Genomic DNA, 17,708 nt, shown 5'->3' on the forward strand with positions numbered 1-17,708 from the left:
CTTAGCTCATGCATTTGATTCACATTAATCTGTCTCACATTTTTAGTAGGCATCATTCTAAAAAAAACAGTCAGTGAATTATTATGAATTAAAAAAAGTTAAACAGGTGTTCAGAATCTTTAATATAAGTTGACCAAACTGAATCTCTCTACAATCATCTTTTCCTGTACCTCACATTAACTCCCTGGGCTATAGGGAGGAAGTCCGTTGTTATTTTCATATTTATTCATTTATAGGTGAGATGATTTTCTATTTTTTTCTATTTTATTTACTGTGTGTAAAGCTGTTCACAGGATAACAAGTTTATAAATTAACAGCAGGCTAACTGTCCTTGTGGGTCATTCCAAGCAAAGCCAATTAACCCATGTGAGAATCAACACCTTACGGGCACAAAGTACTATGTCAATCTCCTACCCCATAACTTTTCTAATGGTAGCCAAGAATACTGCAAACCCAAGCAATTCTACATAGAACTGTGCACAATCCAGAGTGTTATGGGATAGTGAGGGGTCTGGGGGTAACACAGCTAAACATTCCATACTTATTGCAATGTTCCTATTATATCATCACAGAATGAGTCAGTAGTTCCTCTCGTAGGGCAAATTTAGCAGAACTGTAAAGATTTTCTTTATGGGTTGTCTTGATTTTTCTACAGAAAAAATAAATCCTTTTATTTGTTAGGCTATACTTTACTTAAAAAAAGGGGAGACACATGTATTGTCCAATGGAGCTTGACAAGAACAGAACACTAAGAACACAGTAAATAAGGGGATGTTTGAATGGGCTGAAACATTGCTAGGGAGAAACAGTGTTAAGAGTGCATCGATAACAAAATACTATGACAGAGATACTACAGCTAAAGATTTCATCATATTAAGGAGAAGACCTTACTTAAAGCTAAAATTAGTCTAAATAATGCCTGAATTAATAGAGGAAATACCCAAAATTAATGGTTTCATCAACAGAGCATTTGCAAGATCTTAGGATGGAAATATAACTGCAAAGACGAGGGTCTCAGAGCAGAGTTCTAACCACAGAAATCACCAAATGGTGTTGTGGACACTATGTACTTTATCTAGATATCCAAAAGAAAAGCTAGAAAATTAAAAATCTTCTCTCTGAAGACGTTTCCATGGATACGTTTACACTCCACTTCAGATACAACACATTTCCTCGTGTCTACATTTTCTTGAAGGTGCATAAAGGATAAAAGAGGACCCTAGAATTACATATTTTAGACGTATCCTGCTATTTCAGTCTCGAAGGTGCGGCTACAAAATGTACTGTCCAAAATCTTTTTTGCAACCAGCAAGATTAACTAGTATGTTATTTTTTCCTGATAGTTGAGGAAAAGCTTGAACTAACCCCAAATGAGGCAAGACTGTTATTCATACTGACAGTACAAATATGGTGTTTACAAGACTGTGGGAAGCAATCACAGTTCTGCAACTGACACTGACACATGTATATCAAGTAAATACATATCAAAAAAGTTAAAATTTCTATTGTTCAGAAATGAAGTCGGTCAGTCTTGCTATGTAATAGTTGGTTAATATTTTATTGAATGTAAGATTCAACTGTTACTGCACAAATATCTAATAAAGTTGGTGAAAATATAACAGAAAAAAATAAAGGTAATATATCTTATTTTGAAATGACAAGACAGGATGAATTCCTGACACCCAGAGGTGTGAGCATTGACTCTAGATGACTGTCACTGTTGAGATGGGTCTATATCAGCATTTCGAAAATTGAATAGTTTGAATCACTAAATGTCGAACTGACATGATCGAACTATCCAATTTTCGAATGCCGATAAAAAAAAAAGCAAACAAACCAAAAAAAGAACTAAATAGTGTAGGCAGGGGGGCAAGCCCCCATGCACCCCCCCCGCTACTTAAATATACCAACTCCGAGACTGCACTACATTGAGGTAAATGGAAATATCCCCTTACGGAGAATTCCATTTACCCGTTAGACATTCTGCACTTTCGGCATTCTCGATGCGACAATATCAAATTTGATATTGTCAGAGTTCGAGATGCTGATAGGAACCGGTTGAGATGATGCCCTGTTTCCATGTGCAAAAATGGAAAAAAAGGGGGTGTGGAAGGATGATGGCCACAAGGTAGGTAACCCAAAGGGAAGTAGAACTCTGCCAAATACTTATATGAGAAATGAAAAATCAAACTGGACGATCACAATGAAATGAAAATAGGTTCATAGGTGTTTACTAGGCTAATGAGCACTGGGGCCTTTTTCAGTCTAGACATGCATCTCAAATCTCTGACAAGTTCTGGTACCCTTGATAAGTGTACGCAAGGGCTTGGGAGATGAAACATTTGCAAGCAGGGGCCTGGGAGATGAAACATTTACATGTTGCATGTGTACATTAGAGACCAAAGTAACAAACCAAGGATGAATTTTCCCATTTCCTATTCAATCGTTGAAATTACACTGAAATTCGGTTAGGGAGCTTGTCCCAGAAAAGGGATAGTCTCTGTGATACATACCTGTTTCTCTAGTAAGGCTTATTTATATCACAGGCATGGTTTAATTCTTTAAAAGAGGTAATGCCATTTGTTTTGCGAATATGCAGTAGATCCATCAGGGTGGGGTCCAACAATGCCTTATATGCCAAGCACAGATCTTTTCTCAACAGCCTGAAGGAGACCGAATACAGGGACAGGGCTTTGAGGCAGTCAGCACAGACATGTTACATATGCCCTGTACTCTTAGTGAGGAATCTCAGTGGATGTTACAGTTGATGACTGCGCCAAGTTAGGTACATACAAAGGGGATACTGTACTGAATGACAAGTTGGATGAATGCCAAACACAGTGGAACAAGGACCTCCTTGGACCTAGATGCCATATCTTTGCTTATAAGTTGCACAACATAGAATGATTTCCTCACTACTGCAGACACATGATAGTCAAAGGCTAGATTACACTCTATGTGTTTCCCAAATCCCTGACTACTTGGTAGAATCTTAGGGGTGTGCTGAGAATATGACAGTTAAGTGAAAATCAGGTCTTGTATTTTGTGCTGATAAGGTAATCACCTTAATCATTATACCAAGCCCAACCTAAATACAGCACATAACATCAGTGGAGATCTCTGGCAGGTACTATACATACATATATATTTTTACACCTCACTAGCTACTGCAGTAGATAAATTACACACCTGAATCTATTGCGGTTTAGGTATGAATCTGTGAAATATGTCCCATGTGGTATTAAGTCATACTGACTGTGACATTCTGTCATGCAATCAAAGAACTGATGCAGAAAACTATACTAGCATAACCTGTGTTACTATTTTATGCATCGGGTACTGCTGAGTAAATTGCACCAAAAATGGGATTACATGGACTGCTTATTCCTCTGCAATAAAATTAGTTATTTGGATTACATACACTAGGCCTTACATCAGACTTTCTGCCTGACCCATCACCCCATTATGTTCTTCCACACAAGCTATAAGGATCTGTATACAATATAACTTTTTAAATGTGTTCTACTTTATATAAAATTGCTTTTTCCCAAAGAATTCTGACAGCTCATGAATCATTTATATCTGTCTGTCCTGACTTCACTTCTGTACACTGACTGCCCATATGTACATAGCCAGGTGCACATATCTACAAAGGTAGAGTTGTTCAGGAGTAAAATGCTAAACCGTACACTGCTTTACTATTGATACTGTAGTACTGAATATGTGCAGGCCATTGAACATTTACATAGCTAAGGAGATACATACATTTTGTTCATGAAACTTCTGCGTACAGACTGTTTAGAATTTGGGTAGCTGACACATAATGAAGGGAAATAGCTAAACAAATTTGTGCATCTCTTAATGGACCATCTTACTGGTGGCTGAAGTTGTAACAGCTAATGAAAATTCTTTCAGTTTTTCATGGTGGCAGTATTTAGGTAAACAGTCCAAAACCAGAATTTCAGTCTACACCCACAGCTCTTGGTCCTGCTTTTCCATTACTTGTACCAGCCTCAGTGTAGCCTCACATGTAATACTTAGAATGACATTCATTTATGCAGGGTGTTCAGCTGGTCAACACATGCTGGAAAGTATGAAATAAGAAGCCTGAAGCCAGAGTATTCTGGCATGTTTCCATCACTAACAGTATAATAAGGCACATGATTTTATTTGCATTGTTCTGCTCTTAGCAAGAGTACAAGTGGTTTTCAAGTGTCACTCAAAACTGCCATTACAACAAATTGTCAAGCACCGTAAATCTCTCTCGTGCATTCTGAAACAAACACTTTAACAAGCCGCACTATGCCTCTTATCCTCATGCTCCCTCTAATTAAGGTATTAAAACCACTGAAGCCTAAACCAATGAATAAATGTACAGTATCTGTGGCAAGCAAGAGAAGCGCTCTACACCCCATCTCAGGGATACTGCAGATATTTACAATTCAATTATGCACAGACCACAAATGTTATTACCAGAGGATGCTAACTGGAACAGAGATCATCTTTTTTTTTTTTCTGGTAAGAGAAAGAATGACAAGCCCTACCTCTGTCTTCAAGTGGGTTATTGGCAAGGTTGATGACTTGAAGTGCAGAGCTGGGATTATGGGAGAGGGCGTTGGCAAGTTTTTGTGCAAAATCCCTAAAATAAAACAGTGACGCAATAGTATGAGTATCATACATTCAGCAGTATATACAGTTTCTTAGTTAAGATCTTCACAACTTTCAGTGAAAAAAATATTTTAACATAACTATTAACTATATGGGTTAAAGCTATGAGCAGTTGGTGAGTTTTCATTCTGTAACCTTGGGTTTGATTCCTTCTAGCTCAAGATGTCAAATGTACAACTCTGAGAAAGTAACACAGCAATACTCCATCACCCCTAAAAGAGAAAGTAGTTCTGGCATGTGGGTTTAAATGGTCAACAAAGGAATAGATATCTAAATGTTACCTCTCCATGTCATTACAACATTTATTAACGCTGCTGTAAACTAAACTGCACATCATTTAAAAAGTGAAGGTTCTTCAGTTGATGTTTCATCACTAACATCCGAGATGTGAAAACAGCACTAACACATCTCCTTGTACTTCACAAAATGTAGCAGTATCTATACTGTACACATAATGCTTACCTCCAAAATATAGTTTCTGAATAATCATATATTATAAAGTGTTGCTGCAATCCATATGTGTGTGTAATTTGGTATTTTCCTCTTAAAAGTATACTCATTCTTACTCAGGATAATTCACTGAAAATGCTGGTTTATATCACACTATTATGGAAATATTGCTTAATTCTTCCATATGTATTTAACACTTCAAATAAAAAACAAGTGACTTGCAAACTGTTGTATGACATTCGGTGAAACCTTAGATGTTGTTCAAGAAAGCTATCTGAGATTTGAACTAAGTTGCACATCTTGAGAGAGAGCCAGTACTTGTTTACTGTTAATTATACAATTAAATATATGCTTTCATGTTTCTGTAAATATTTCAATAAACATGCACTTACTGAGGAATTTTTTGTTGTCACGTGAAAGCTTATGTCTGGTTACCAAAAAAATTCTAACAAAATATGTCCGAGTAAGTTGTGTACCTTTCAAGACATGAACATTTGAGAAAGTTTACAAAACTATAATTTGGGGGTTGTGTACATTTATAGCATACTACAGTACTTATGGAATAGACTATGAATGCAGTGACTATTATCACTGTAAAGAATACTTCTGATAACATTGCTAATGTTCAGTTTTAATAGCTTTTATTGTTCACAAAATATCTACATTTGTATATATTACTTTTTCAGTTTACTTTTCAGAAAGTGCTCTGGAATGGAAGATATGTGACATTCCAAACCACATAGGTGTTAATGAGATAATACAGCCATTACAAACCACAAGCTAGGAAGTAAGGGGCACTTGCCACCTTGCCACCACTTGCAGAATGATAAAAACATTTCCTGTAACAGTACAAATGGAGGGATATAAGCTGTAGACAAGTGAACAACACAAGTGTTTTACACAAATAATTCACTGGACCTGAGCAACTTAAATTTAATTATTTAAAAGAATTTGTGACAGAGCTGATTTTAAAGGCTTCAGACCAAAACTAGTCTGCAGTCAGAAAAAAAAACTAATTTCCTTTGCATGGCAAGGATCTGTTTTTCTCCTAGCCAGTCTGACAAACCTTAAAACACTATTTCCTTGTGTCTGTGTTAGACTCACTCCTGGCAAACTTCAGTAAAATCACAAAAAAATCTCAGTTTTTCACCAAACTAGCTAGATAAACAGGAAGAAGGACTAAGGGAGTGATGCAGTACTTTAGCTGTTGGGCACTATTTTTCAATGCATTCCAGAGGATGAGACAATACACTATTTTTGCAGGCAGTCTGTTGTACTAAGAAATATGACTGTGAAGCTGCTGGCTTAGTCTGCAAGGATTGTGTGCTATGTCCACCCAATCCAGAGAGAGTAACAAGGAAAGCAGCCAGTCAGACATCAAAAAAATAGAAAATTAATGTCCATGTAAAGGAGGTAAGTGTGGTGCCAGAGGGTCACTTTTTCCCAGCATGTTTTATTATATTTTCTGTCATTCCAGCAGTAAGGGGATTTCCTGCACAAAGAGAAATAGACTAAATTAGGGTAGCCACCTCTCAATTTATTTTTTTTCCAGACTATCCGGAAATCAAACTGATTCTCTGGTAGTCCAGAAAACACTGCACAAACTCTGGTACTTTCTGTTTCAAAATAGAAACAGACTACCGGAGTTTGTTACATCAGCTGAGTTCCTGAGTTACTATGTTTTTTTTTAATTTATTTATTTATTTATTTTTACAGAAAAGCATAGTAAACTGGCTAAAAGCAAGCATGAGGAACGGAAAAAGTGGGTGTTCCCTGTCAACTGATGTCACAGTGAGATCACACAATACGTGGGACATGGGTGGTAGAAGGGTTGGGAATGGGTGGAGTTACGGGTGATGCAGGGGCGGCATGGCCTTACTCCAGTTTAGCAACGAAATGTGGCAAACCTACTAATAATGGAAAAGGGTACTGGAAACTTACCTACACAGAACTTGCAAGATGGTGGCAAGAATCTGTGAAAGGGAGGGACAACAGCTTAAGGTAGTAAACTACAATGCAGAAGGGAAAGACTGGGCTGAAAGAGACAGGAAGGAAGGTAGTGAGTAAAAGCTTACCCAAAATACATGGTCTAAAAGACTGAAACTAATTTCCATGACAATTCAGCTTTGGGAGGGGCATGACCACATAAGAAATGCATTAACAATTACAGGCAAACAATGAGATGGCAGATTAAATACCTGACACACAAAACAACTTTCTTAGAGCTACTGTTATCCGACACATAAAATAACTTTCTTAGAGCTACTATTTCTGAATGCAGCTGAGGCTTCCTTGGGGACTTGAAGAATGGATTATATTCTATATGACAAAAAAGTTCTGATGAGATGGTGTATATTTGGCCAGGAAGGAAACGATACCTTAAGTGAAATGTATAAATGCTTCATTAGCAAAACATTCAAATGAGTTAAGAGGTTAAAATACTACTGCGACGCCCCTACATTGGCCCAGTAATCAAGGAGCTTCAATCCTCACCACTGGCAACAGTAAGGAATGCACATACTAGGAGGATGACAAGTACACACACAATAAAGTGCAATTTCCCTTAAGAGCACACAGAGATAACAGTCAGTCTGGGTTTCGCCCTCTTTCTCCAGACCCCCAATAAAACTCCCCACTGGCACAGTTACAGAGCTGAGATCTGAGGTGAGTGGCCAAGCTCAGTCCTCCAGTACCCTCTCTGTCCCACCACTACTTCATGTCCCTGCACAAGTAGCTGACACACACACACATGCACACACACACGCACAGACACACGCACATCTTGAGATTTGATTTATATACAAACACATACACACACCTAGGAAAGGCTGCCACAGGTTTACTAGCTATGCCCATTTCTGTCCAAACTATAAGGTAGTTTTCACTGTTACCAGCCAACTCTTACCAGCTACTTTACAGCCCTTAACAAAGGGTGTCCAATCTTGCTGTGTAATGTTACTATTAATCTAAATGGTAGTCTGCCCAAGAGCAAAGCTATTTAGGAGTAGCCTGTACAGTGTCACCATACAGGTATGCAAGTACTCTAAAAGCTTAAACAGCTCTAAACTGACCAGTCACAATTAAAAGGTTTAAATATATTTAATAATAAATAAATAATAAAAGAACACAACAATATTTAGTAAGTAATCATTAGGGTTCAAAATCACAGGAAATATTTAAAACATTGTAGAACAGTCTCAAATAAAGAAACCATTTAAGCTACACTCTACTATATTCCTATCTGAATCTAAGAGTTACTATGCCCTAAAAAGTTACTTACAGCATGGTAAGTGCAGAAGGTAGTGAGTGGATATTTCCAACTGATGTTGTTAGGTCAAAGACAAAATACAAAATGCCCAGTCTCTCTCTGAGAGAGTTCTTAAATTAATATCAAATATCACTGCTAGGTTAGCTTGGATGACATCACTTTTTGTCACCTGACTTCAGTTCCCAAGCTAAACCGCCTTTGTCAGAAACTAAGAGAATTTTAGCATTTCCCTGTGAAAAATACATATCTCTCAGATGTTTGCAGATCCTGGAAGTCATAAAACAAAACACTTCTACATCTTAAACATAGCGATTATTTCTCATTCAAGACAATACAATAAACTTTTAGCTCTGGACATGGTGTCTGCTATTGCACTGAAACTGAAAGATAACATTTTATTACTTGGTTATGAAACAATTTAATTTCAACTACTTTCTCTGAATTGTTTTCAAGTTAACCTCCTGTGTTCCAGTTTCCATTAAACATATACAACTAAACAGTTACAATGGTGCAGGTACATTCCTGTTCTTTTCCAATAGGGCATGCTGTAGTTACATTTTAGCTCAGTACTTTACACATGCTTCTGTATAAATCATATCAATATTCACAAATGACATAGAATTTACAAAATTACAGGTAGCTGCGCTGGCAGCATTTCCCTTTGTCACAACTACAATCATTTGCAGAGGGGTAACATACATGGAGCCACACTTATTTTTTTCTTAATGGTATACAACAGCCAGCATTTCTAAAAAAAAATCCATGTACTGATATGAACAGCAAATCATATACTCTGAACATGGTAACACTTGAATATGCAATCCTAACATCACAAATAAAGTGGCATCAATTTTTAATAGAATTAAGAGTTATTTATGGATATTTACGGACCCAAATGAATAGATGACTAAACTGAATGTACATAGAGATCCCTACACGGCATAACTATTTAACTGCTCCAGTTTCTGGCTCCAATATTTAAAACTTTCAATATTTACAACCTTAGAGTTTAACTGACAAGAAACAGTAATAACATGAATTCAGACATCTGCAGTGTACACAATTGACCTCTGAAAACTGTGCATTTCAGTATAAGCATAATCCTACTGTCACAATACGGAAGTATAAGGAGCATACCTCTCAACCTCTTACAGCAAGAAATCTGGACAAAGCTGTAAATAAAACTAGGACAAAGGCCCAAAAATAAGGACAATTTTTAAATATAGTTATTACAAACTTAGAAAGTTGATAGAATAACATGCTTTGCATTAGCATGAATTTTCTGAAGGATATGAAATCTGAAACTCAAATGCCTGTCATTTTCAAACTTCAGTCTTTAAATATTTACCACTAACTTGCCAGAAAACCACAACTTTATGAAAAGGAGACTAAAAACATGAGGCCAAAATCTGGACATTCTGCAAAAATCTATACAGTTGAAAGGTATGATAAGAAGACTTCACATTCAGGCTAGGGATATCATTCACAAAAAAGGAGACCGCTGCAAAAATACAATCAACAAGCTCTGACTCAGAACTGAAGAAGTGAACACAACAACTTTCTCACCATAGTTTTTTTTTATAAGGTCACAAAGAGTTTTAATTCTTGAAGGTGAAATGACCAAGGGTTAAATTTTATTGCTAGATGGGAACACGACCTTCTAACATTTGCCTGTACATCTACAGATGTCTGTATTGGTCATATTATGAAAATGCTGAGTGTGCAAATGTCCCTACTAACAGGGTTCATTCTCACTAGTTCTCCACAGCTAGTTGGAACAGATTCACGTCAAGTTGCTGAATGTAGTTTCAGTAAATGTAAAGACATCAAAACTTGTTCACGGAAACTAACTTTGGCAAACATTAGGCACACCTCCCCCCCAACTTATATATATGAACTCCAAGGTCACACAGCAGTGGAGAAAAAAACTCTACTGTCAGAGAATGTAGTTTTAAACAGTATTTTTCTGTGTTTGCCAAAACTACCTTCGTTGATGTGACGTGCTCCTATTGGTGCAGAGGAAGACTAATGGACAAGCAAACATTTGAGAAATACACTGAAAAACAACAATGAGACAATACTTTTGAGCGCTTTCTTTCACTTTTAATATAGTGAACTTCAGAAAAAGAAGAGACTTCCCATACTCTTCTTTTATAGTTACAATAAAGGAAATGATGTCATGAACCTAATTATTCACTTTAAAATCATAAAACATATATACATAAATACATAAAATGTTTAAAACACCTATATGTTTGTATAATGTCATCTTTTGAATACTTATTAATTAAAAGTGACATAATTTCAAAGTGTATTTTGTGTGTCACTTTTGTGTGTGTATGTGTAATTATTTCACTTGAGCTTTTATAAAGTTCACCAACCTTCTTTCTAACAAATACAAATACTAGTTCAGTAAGTTTATATATATTTGTACAAATGCCCTTACCTTCACAACCATGTTACAATTCTTACTTTGCCATTCAAAATATTTCCTAGATTTTCTAATTTTATAAACATGTATAAATATAAACATGTAAATATGTAAATCTCCTATACATGTCCTAAGTACTTAAATAAACTATGATAAATATTCAATACGTTAGTCTAAACTCAAAATGTAAGTGAATAAACTAACCTACAGATTTGATGAAAAATAAAAATAAAAATTATTATTATTACTATAATAAATGTGTGTATACAAAACACATACACATATATGTATATGTATATATACATATGATAAATGTAAACTACTAAATAAATAAATTAATTAATTTAACCTGTTTTAAGGAAAAAAATATATGTATGTGTAGCTAATTTAATACATGATAAATCTACCTATCTACCAAAAAGCATTATTATTCAAAAATTCGAAAATCTAGGAAATATTTTGAATGGCAAAGTAAGAATTGTAACATGGTTGTGAAGATAAGGGCATTTGTACAAATATATATAAACTTACTGAACTAGTATTTGTATTCGTTAGAAAGAAGGTTGGTGAACTTTATAAAAGCTCAAGTGAAATAATTACACATACACACACAAAAGTGACACACAAAATACACTTTGAAATTATGTCACTTTTAATTAATAAGTATTCAAAAGATGACATTATACAAACATATAGGTGTTTTAAACATTTTATGTATTTATGTATATATGTTTTATGATTTAAAGTGATTAATTAGGTTCATGACATCATTTCCTTTATTGTAACTATAAAAGAAGAGTATGGGAAGTCTCTTCTTTTTCTGAAGAAGTTCACTATATTAAAAGTGAAAGAAAGCGCTCAAAAGTATTGTCTCATTGTGGTTCCTGGAGTTCTTATCTTCAATCCGTTTTTTTTGCTGTTTTGGTACACATTTTGGTTTTTGCTCACACTGAAAAACAATGTACTGGACCTGATGGATAAACTGTATTTTGCAGAACAAAGTATTATCCATGCAACACAATGTTTGAGTTTTGATGACCTTCCTGCAATGACTAGTTGACACAAGTGAGTACAGAGGGACTGTAAAGGAAGGGACAGGAAGAACTAAATGGGACAGAGTAAGAGGTAAACATTAGTAGGACATAGGCAGATTAGTCAAAGGATGGCATGAAATGCATTAACAAACATAACAATGACAGACAGGAAAGGCAGCAAGCCAAGCGGAAGGAGAAAGTACAAAGTGCAAAAAGATGACAGGAAATAGTCGTCAAGCAGCAGGAAGCTAAGGTAAGTGGCAAAGGATGGCAGAGAAGATATATTGGAGAAGGTGGGAGCAGCATGTGTCAGGCCAGAAAGTGGAATAAGGGGAAGCAGATGGAAGTGGTGGAATTTAGTCAGTATGGAGACAAAAGGGATGGTCTACTGAAAGTTTTAGTTAGGTGAAGTGTTAATGGCAGACAGAGCAAGGAAGTAAGGGAATAAATAGGAATTGACTAAAAAAGGCAGAGACTTGGTGGTGGAAGGATAATTTGATCATTTTGGAAAGCAGGTGAGGGGATAAGGGGAAGGGAGGAGTTTGGTGATGGTGCACAAAATTCAAGGCCTAATTTATGCAACACAGGCCTAATAGTAAACCAGCTGAATGAAAAGGCTAAGACAATGATGACATCCACATACACTTATCTATGTACGAAATGCTGACCTTGTGGAAGGGAACTGTAAATGAAGCAGAGTAAATGGTACAGTTTGCAGTAATTTGGAAATTAATTCATTGCTTTCCTTAGTGCTACCTGCACAAAAAGCCCACCAGTTTGAAGAAAAAGAAGAACAGCCACAATGTTCAAATGCTGACCCAGAGAATGGGGCAAGGAGGAGGAAACTGCAAAGATGGTGAGTGGGAGACCTTGATAATCTTTTCAGTACAGACACGGCCCATTTAATTCCCAGTAAGATTGTACTGCTGAATTAGGGGATGGAAAGGCACATTAGAATGAATGCATTTTCAAAGTGATGTGAAACACAGGGAGGGGTGTGTGTCTTTGAGGAAGCAGGGAAGACAGGAATGTGGCACATTAGCAAAGGAAAAATCAAGGAACCACAGAAGGAAGAGACAAAATGCAGAGGAAAACAACAAGAATGAATTTGTCAGGCAGGAAGGGATGAGCTATACTGGCATGAGAAAGGCAAAGGTCAGTGACATTTAAGAGGGAGATTATGGTAAGGAGGAAAATCAGCATTAAGAAGCTTACAGTCAAGGAACTTCAATTTCAGGGTTATTAACAGTGATTAACCAAAACGTGAAAAATAATAAAACAGGAAGTACAGACAATAAGCCAAAAATATTACAAACTGCTTACAAGTAAAGTAATTAAACAACAAACTAACACATTCAATCCAATAAAATGTAGTATAGTCATTAAAAGTGAGGACAAATAAATACATTTTAGGAAGTTCTTGAAGAAGGCAAGAGTAGAGCATTCCCCAAAGCCATCAGGGTAGTAGATTCCACAGACACAGATTTTGAAAAGCAAATGAAAGAATACAAGATGTCTCGAATTGTGCCAGAGGATATACCAGCAGGTGGCACATCTTAACACCTAAAGTGCAGAGTACAGAACAATATGCTGTCTGAAATAAGATAGGACCAAGTTTCACAAAAAAAGCCAGCAAGGCTTCAAAATTACATGGAACAGAGTAGGAGCTAGAGCAAGTTCTGCAGCATGAGCCTCATATATTGGTAATGGAAAGCAACTGTAAAACTGAACTGCAGAGTATTGCACGACCTGTATTGTAGTCAACTGAGCTGCTCAATGTTGTACAAGCTGTAGTCACCTGGACTACTGGCTTCTGCATGAGCTGTAGTCACAGTCTAGTTCAGTGTGTCAGGACAACCAAGGCAAAAGGTATTACAGCATGGCAGGTAAGAGGAAACCAGAACATGAAAGACAGAGATCCTCAGAGTATCTGATCGTGGAAATGTTATTCAAATGAAAGCAAGATGACTTTACTACAGCTGATACCCGGTCAATAAATGTCAGATAATTAAAGAGAACTCCCAAGATCATGTGCCTTTACTCATTGTCATTAATTTTCTTTTTCCCCATTTTTCTGCAAGGGGTTGGGCAGCCATGTTAACTGTTGACACCTCACTAAATTCAATGTAAAGCCCCTACAGTCTTCAACAGTTATGCCTGTCACAGGTTTTCCCTCACACAATCCATCTGTCTCTTGGCTGAGCATATTCTTTTCCTCTTACCTTCTTCCTGTCCCTCACAAGTCTTCTTCACCAAATGACCTGCTGCTTTCCAACACATGCTTGAACTACTGTAATCTGTTGTCTGACTATCTGCAACTATAGTTACTTCAGTTTCTTCTGCCTCACAGTTTACATCCTACTACTCATCTCAGGCACTTTCCCTCTATCACCTCTAGATTTCTGAACTGCTTTGCCTTCACTGTCCAGGTGTTAGGTTCATAGGTTCATACTAGGCTATCTGCCCTAGGGCATTTATAAGCCTAGCCAGAGTTGTGTGGCTTTCACCACCCCTTAGGTTGAAGAATACTATACCCATTAGTTTGCCGTGCCTCTGTCCAGCAGTGATACAGAGATGATCCCCGGGGTAAACCTACGATCTCCCATCCACTGGTCAAGATTCCTCTTGAACAGAGCCAGCGAGGTGCTCTGTCTCACATGGACCGGGATTCTGTTCCACAGCATAGGGAGTCTCTGGGTGATGAATCTGTCCCTCCAGCACGTCCTATTTATATCCGTGTTGAGGTTTAAGTCTCTTGCTCTTGTGGATCTGGTGGATTTGGATTTTTTAAGGTGGAGCATGTCCATTAATTCCGGGTTGGACATGGCCTTGTATGTCAGGCACAGGTCACCTCTGAGCAGACGGCATGCGACTGAATAGAGCTGGAGTTTCTTCAGTCGGGCAGCATATGGCATATTTTTGAGCCCCTTTATCCTTTTGGTGAGGAACTTTTGGGGTCTTTCCAATTGCTGCAGGTGTCGGATAAGATACATTCCGAATGGGGCATTGTACTCTATCATTGGTCTGATAAGTGAAGAGTACAGGGGAACAATGACCTCCCTTGATCTGGATGTGAATCCCTTCATAATCAGGTGGGCAATGTAGAAGGTCCTCCTAACCACTTTGGCAATGTGAGTGTCAAAAGAAAGGTTACTGTCAACTTGGGTCCCCAGGTCCCTGACAACCTCTTCTGTGCTTAATGGATTGCCACCTACGTGGTAACTTGGGGTTACCTTGTTTTTACCAAAGGGTATGACTATACATTTTTTGGCGTTTAGCTTAAGGCCATGGCTCTGGCACCAGTTATCCGTTTCTATGAGACCTCTCTGAAGGATATCTGTGTCTGATGGATTTTCAACTATGGCGCCCAGTTTGCAGTCATCTGCAAACTTTGTCAGCCACAATCCTCCTATGTTTGCCTGCACTTCTGAAAAGTAGATGCCGAACAAGAGGGGGCCCAGGACTGAGCCCTGTGGGACACCGCTTGTGAACGGACTGGAGTCTGACATGGCACCAGCAACTCTAACCCTGTGGGTTCTGTCCTTGAGCCAGTTTGCAACCCATCTTGTGACATACGGGTTTACATTTAAGCTGGTGAGCTTTTCTATGATACCCGAGTGGGGTATTGTGTCGAAAGCTTTTGCAAGGTCAAGGTAGGCTGTGTGAACTGCCTTACCCTCATCAATGGCCTTGGTGGCTGTTTCAAAAAAGTCGACCAAGTTCAAGAGGCATGATCTGCCCTTGACAAAGCTGAACTGGGTAGGATCCAATGTCTGTAGGTTCCCTATGTCTTTATTTATGAGTTCCATTATGATCCTCTCCGTAGCTTCGCAGACCAGGCTTGTTAAGCTTATGGGGCGGTAATTACCAGGGTCAGTAGAAGCACCGCCTTTGTGGAGTGGGACCACAGTTGCCGTACGCCACTCTTTGGGTACGTATCCTGTGGTAAGGCTAAGATTAAACAGCAGCCTTATGTGTGGGATTAGTTCCTCATTGAGTTCGTGTAGCACACAGCTGGGGACACCATCCGGTCCCACTGATGCTGTGTTTTTAGCTTTAGAGAGAGCAGCTCTCACCTGGGCATTTGAGATGACTGGGAGGCTACACTGCTGGGAAAGATATTTCTCCTTTTGGGGGAGAGGGAGGGGAGAAATTTGCACTGAACCTGTCTGCCAGTATGTTTTGTACCAAAATAAGTACTGGTTGCACCACTGTTTTCTTAACATCTTACTTTTAAGCTTCTTTGACATTCTTCTTACACATTTCCCCTGACACTCAGTGCCAGTTAGCTATAGCCCCTTTAATGCTTGCCTTGACCTGCTTATTCAGACTTCCCTTCCCTCTCAAATGACCCTCCCAGACACTAGAAGCTGTTAAACTATTTCACCCTCTATTTTTAATTTTGCATTATTGTGATTTCCCTCATTTCTGCCATGACAACTGTCTTCTCAGTACAAATCTGAGTAGCCATCTTACCTTGGTGAGATAAATAGGCTTAAAAGGTGGTAAAGCAGGCTGGGCTCCAAAAACTACCTACCACCCAGAAGAGATTGTTGGCTGGTTAGTCACTGCTGAGACCTCTCTGGACAAGTAAGTTGCTTTCCTTAAAAGAAAACGGTCTCATAACAAGCTTGATGTTCATTCAGATCAAGTCTGTCACTCCAAAATGCCTCATGTCTCTAGCAATATCAAGCCTAAGAGAGAATCTGTGTGAATTGGGGCAAAACAGTTGAAACCACCAGATTGTGCAGTCCAATACAAAAGCATCCGGACTGCATGTACTGGCCCAAAGAAGATAAGAAGATACTGAAGGATTGCTCTAAATCAGCTCATGATCAGGGGGGACTGAAAAAAGTTAACAAGAGTGAATCATGAGGTGCTCTGATAAATACACACACTACATTAATAAGTCACACATCTTCATATCCAAAAAGAATATGCCTGGCAATCAGCTCGGATGACTAAGGCTCTGAGCTGTTAATGAGCTGCTTTCTGAAGTCAATGATTAAGGGTTGGACCCCCCCCCCCCCCCCCCCCCCCCCCCCCTTCTCCCCCCCCGCCCCCCCCCCCCCCCCCCCCCCCCCCCCCCCCCCCCCCCCCCCACCTTTTTTCCAAATCCAAAATTTGCATTTGCATACTCGAGCCAACTTCACAAAAACAACCTCTGTACCTTAAAGGCACAGTTCACATTCCTCAAATCACAGATGGAATGCTGTTTCTTTTGGGAACTACTACAAGCTCTCTGCATTAAATTTAAAGGGGAAACCAAAACTCATTTCCAGAATGCAACTAAAACAAACCCTTAACCAAAGCTTGCTTGCTTAAACCAACTTAACCTTTTCCTACACCTTTCAAAGTTTTATTTTTCTAAAGAGGGCCCTTTAAAACAACATATGATCTTACATTGTTTTCTGCATGTTGCAATTGACTAGCTTCACAAATGAATAAAGTTTTACTAATTATTTCCAACTTTCCATGGATTTACATTTCTTAATATTTGTGAAAAGATGTAAACTCATCTTGGGCAGCCTAAATTGGTATGCTGATAAAATGCACTATTGTAAACAAATATTTTTATAACATGTATACACAACAATTTTAAATATATATATATAATTTCAAACACAACACAATATTTATTTAACACACATACATATTAATATATAAATATATATTATATATTTATCAACACAAACAAACACACACAAACTATATAATATAAAATCACACCTACATATATTTTAAACACCAAAACCTTAATAATTTATATATAAAACAAAAAATATAAAAATATAAAACAACACATATATATAAACACCCACAACTTATATTCCTTATTTACACATATTAAATATAT

General features: G+C 37.8%; 1 protein-coding gene across 5 annotated transcripts in view; it reads right to left on the reverse strand.

Annotated features, from left to right (window-relative positions):
* CARMIL1 (capping protein regulator and myosin 1 linker 1) overlaps nucleotides 1–17,708 on the reverse strand; it is a 4,434,936-nt gene that overhangs the window by 2,278,217 nt on the left and 2,139,011 nt on the right. For all 5 annotated transcript variants that reach the window (XM_044067077.1, XM_044067074.1, XM_044067073.1 and 2 more), the window contains exon 11: nucleotides 4,545–4,639. In XM_044067077.1, coding sequence (XP_043923012.1) covers nucleotides 4,545–4,639 — 95 coding nt within the window. The remainder of the gene's footprint in view (nucleotides 1–4,544; nucleotides 4,640–17,708) is intronic.

This window comes from Protopterus annectens, chromosome 3.part1 (assembly GCF_019279795.1).
Source record: "Protopterus annectens isolate FY-2018-M chromosome 3.part1, PAN1.0, whole genome shotgun sequence".
Taxonomy (NCBI): Eukaryota; Metazoa; Chordata; order Ceratodontiformes; family Protopteridae; genus Protopterus; species Protopterus annectens.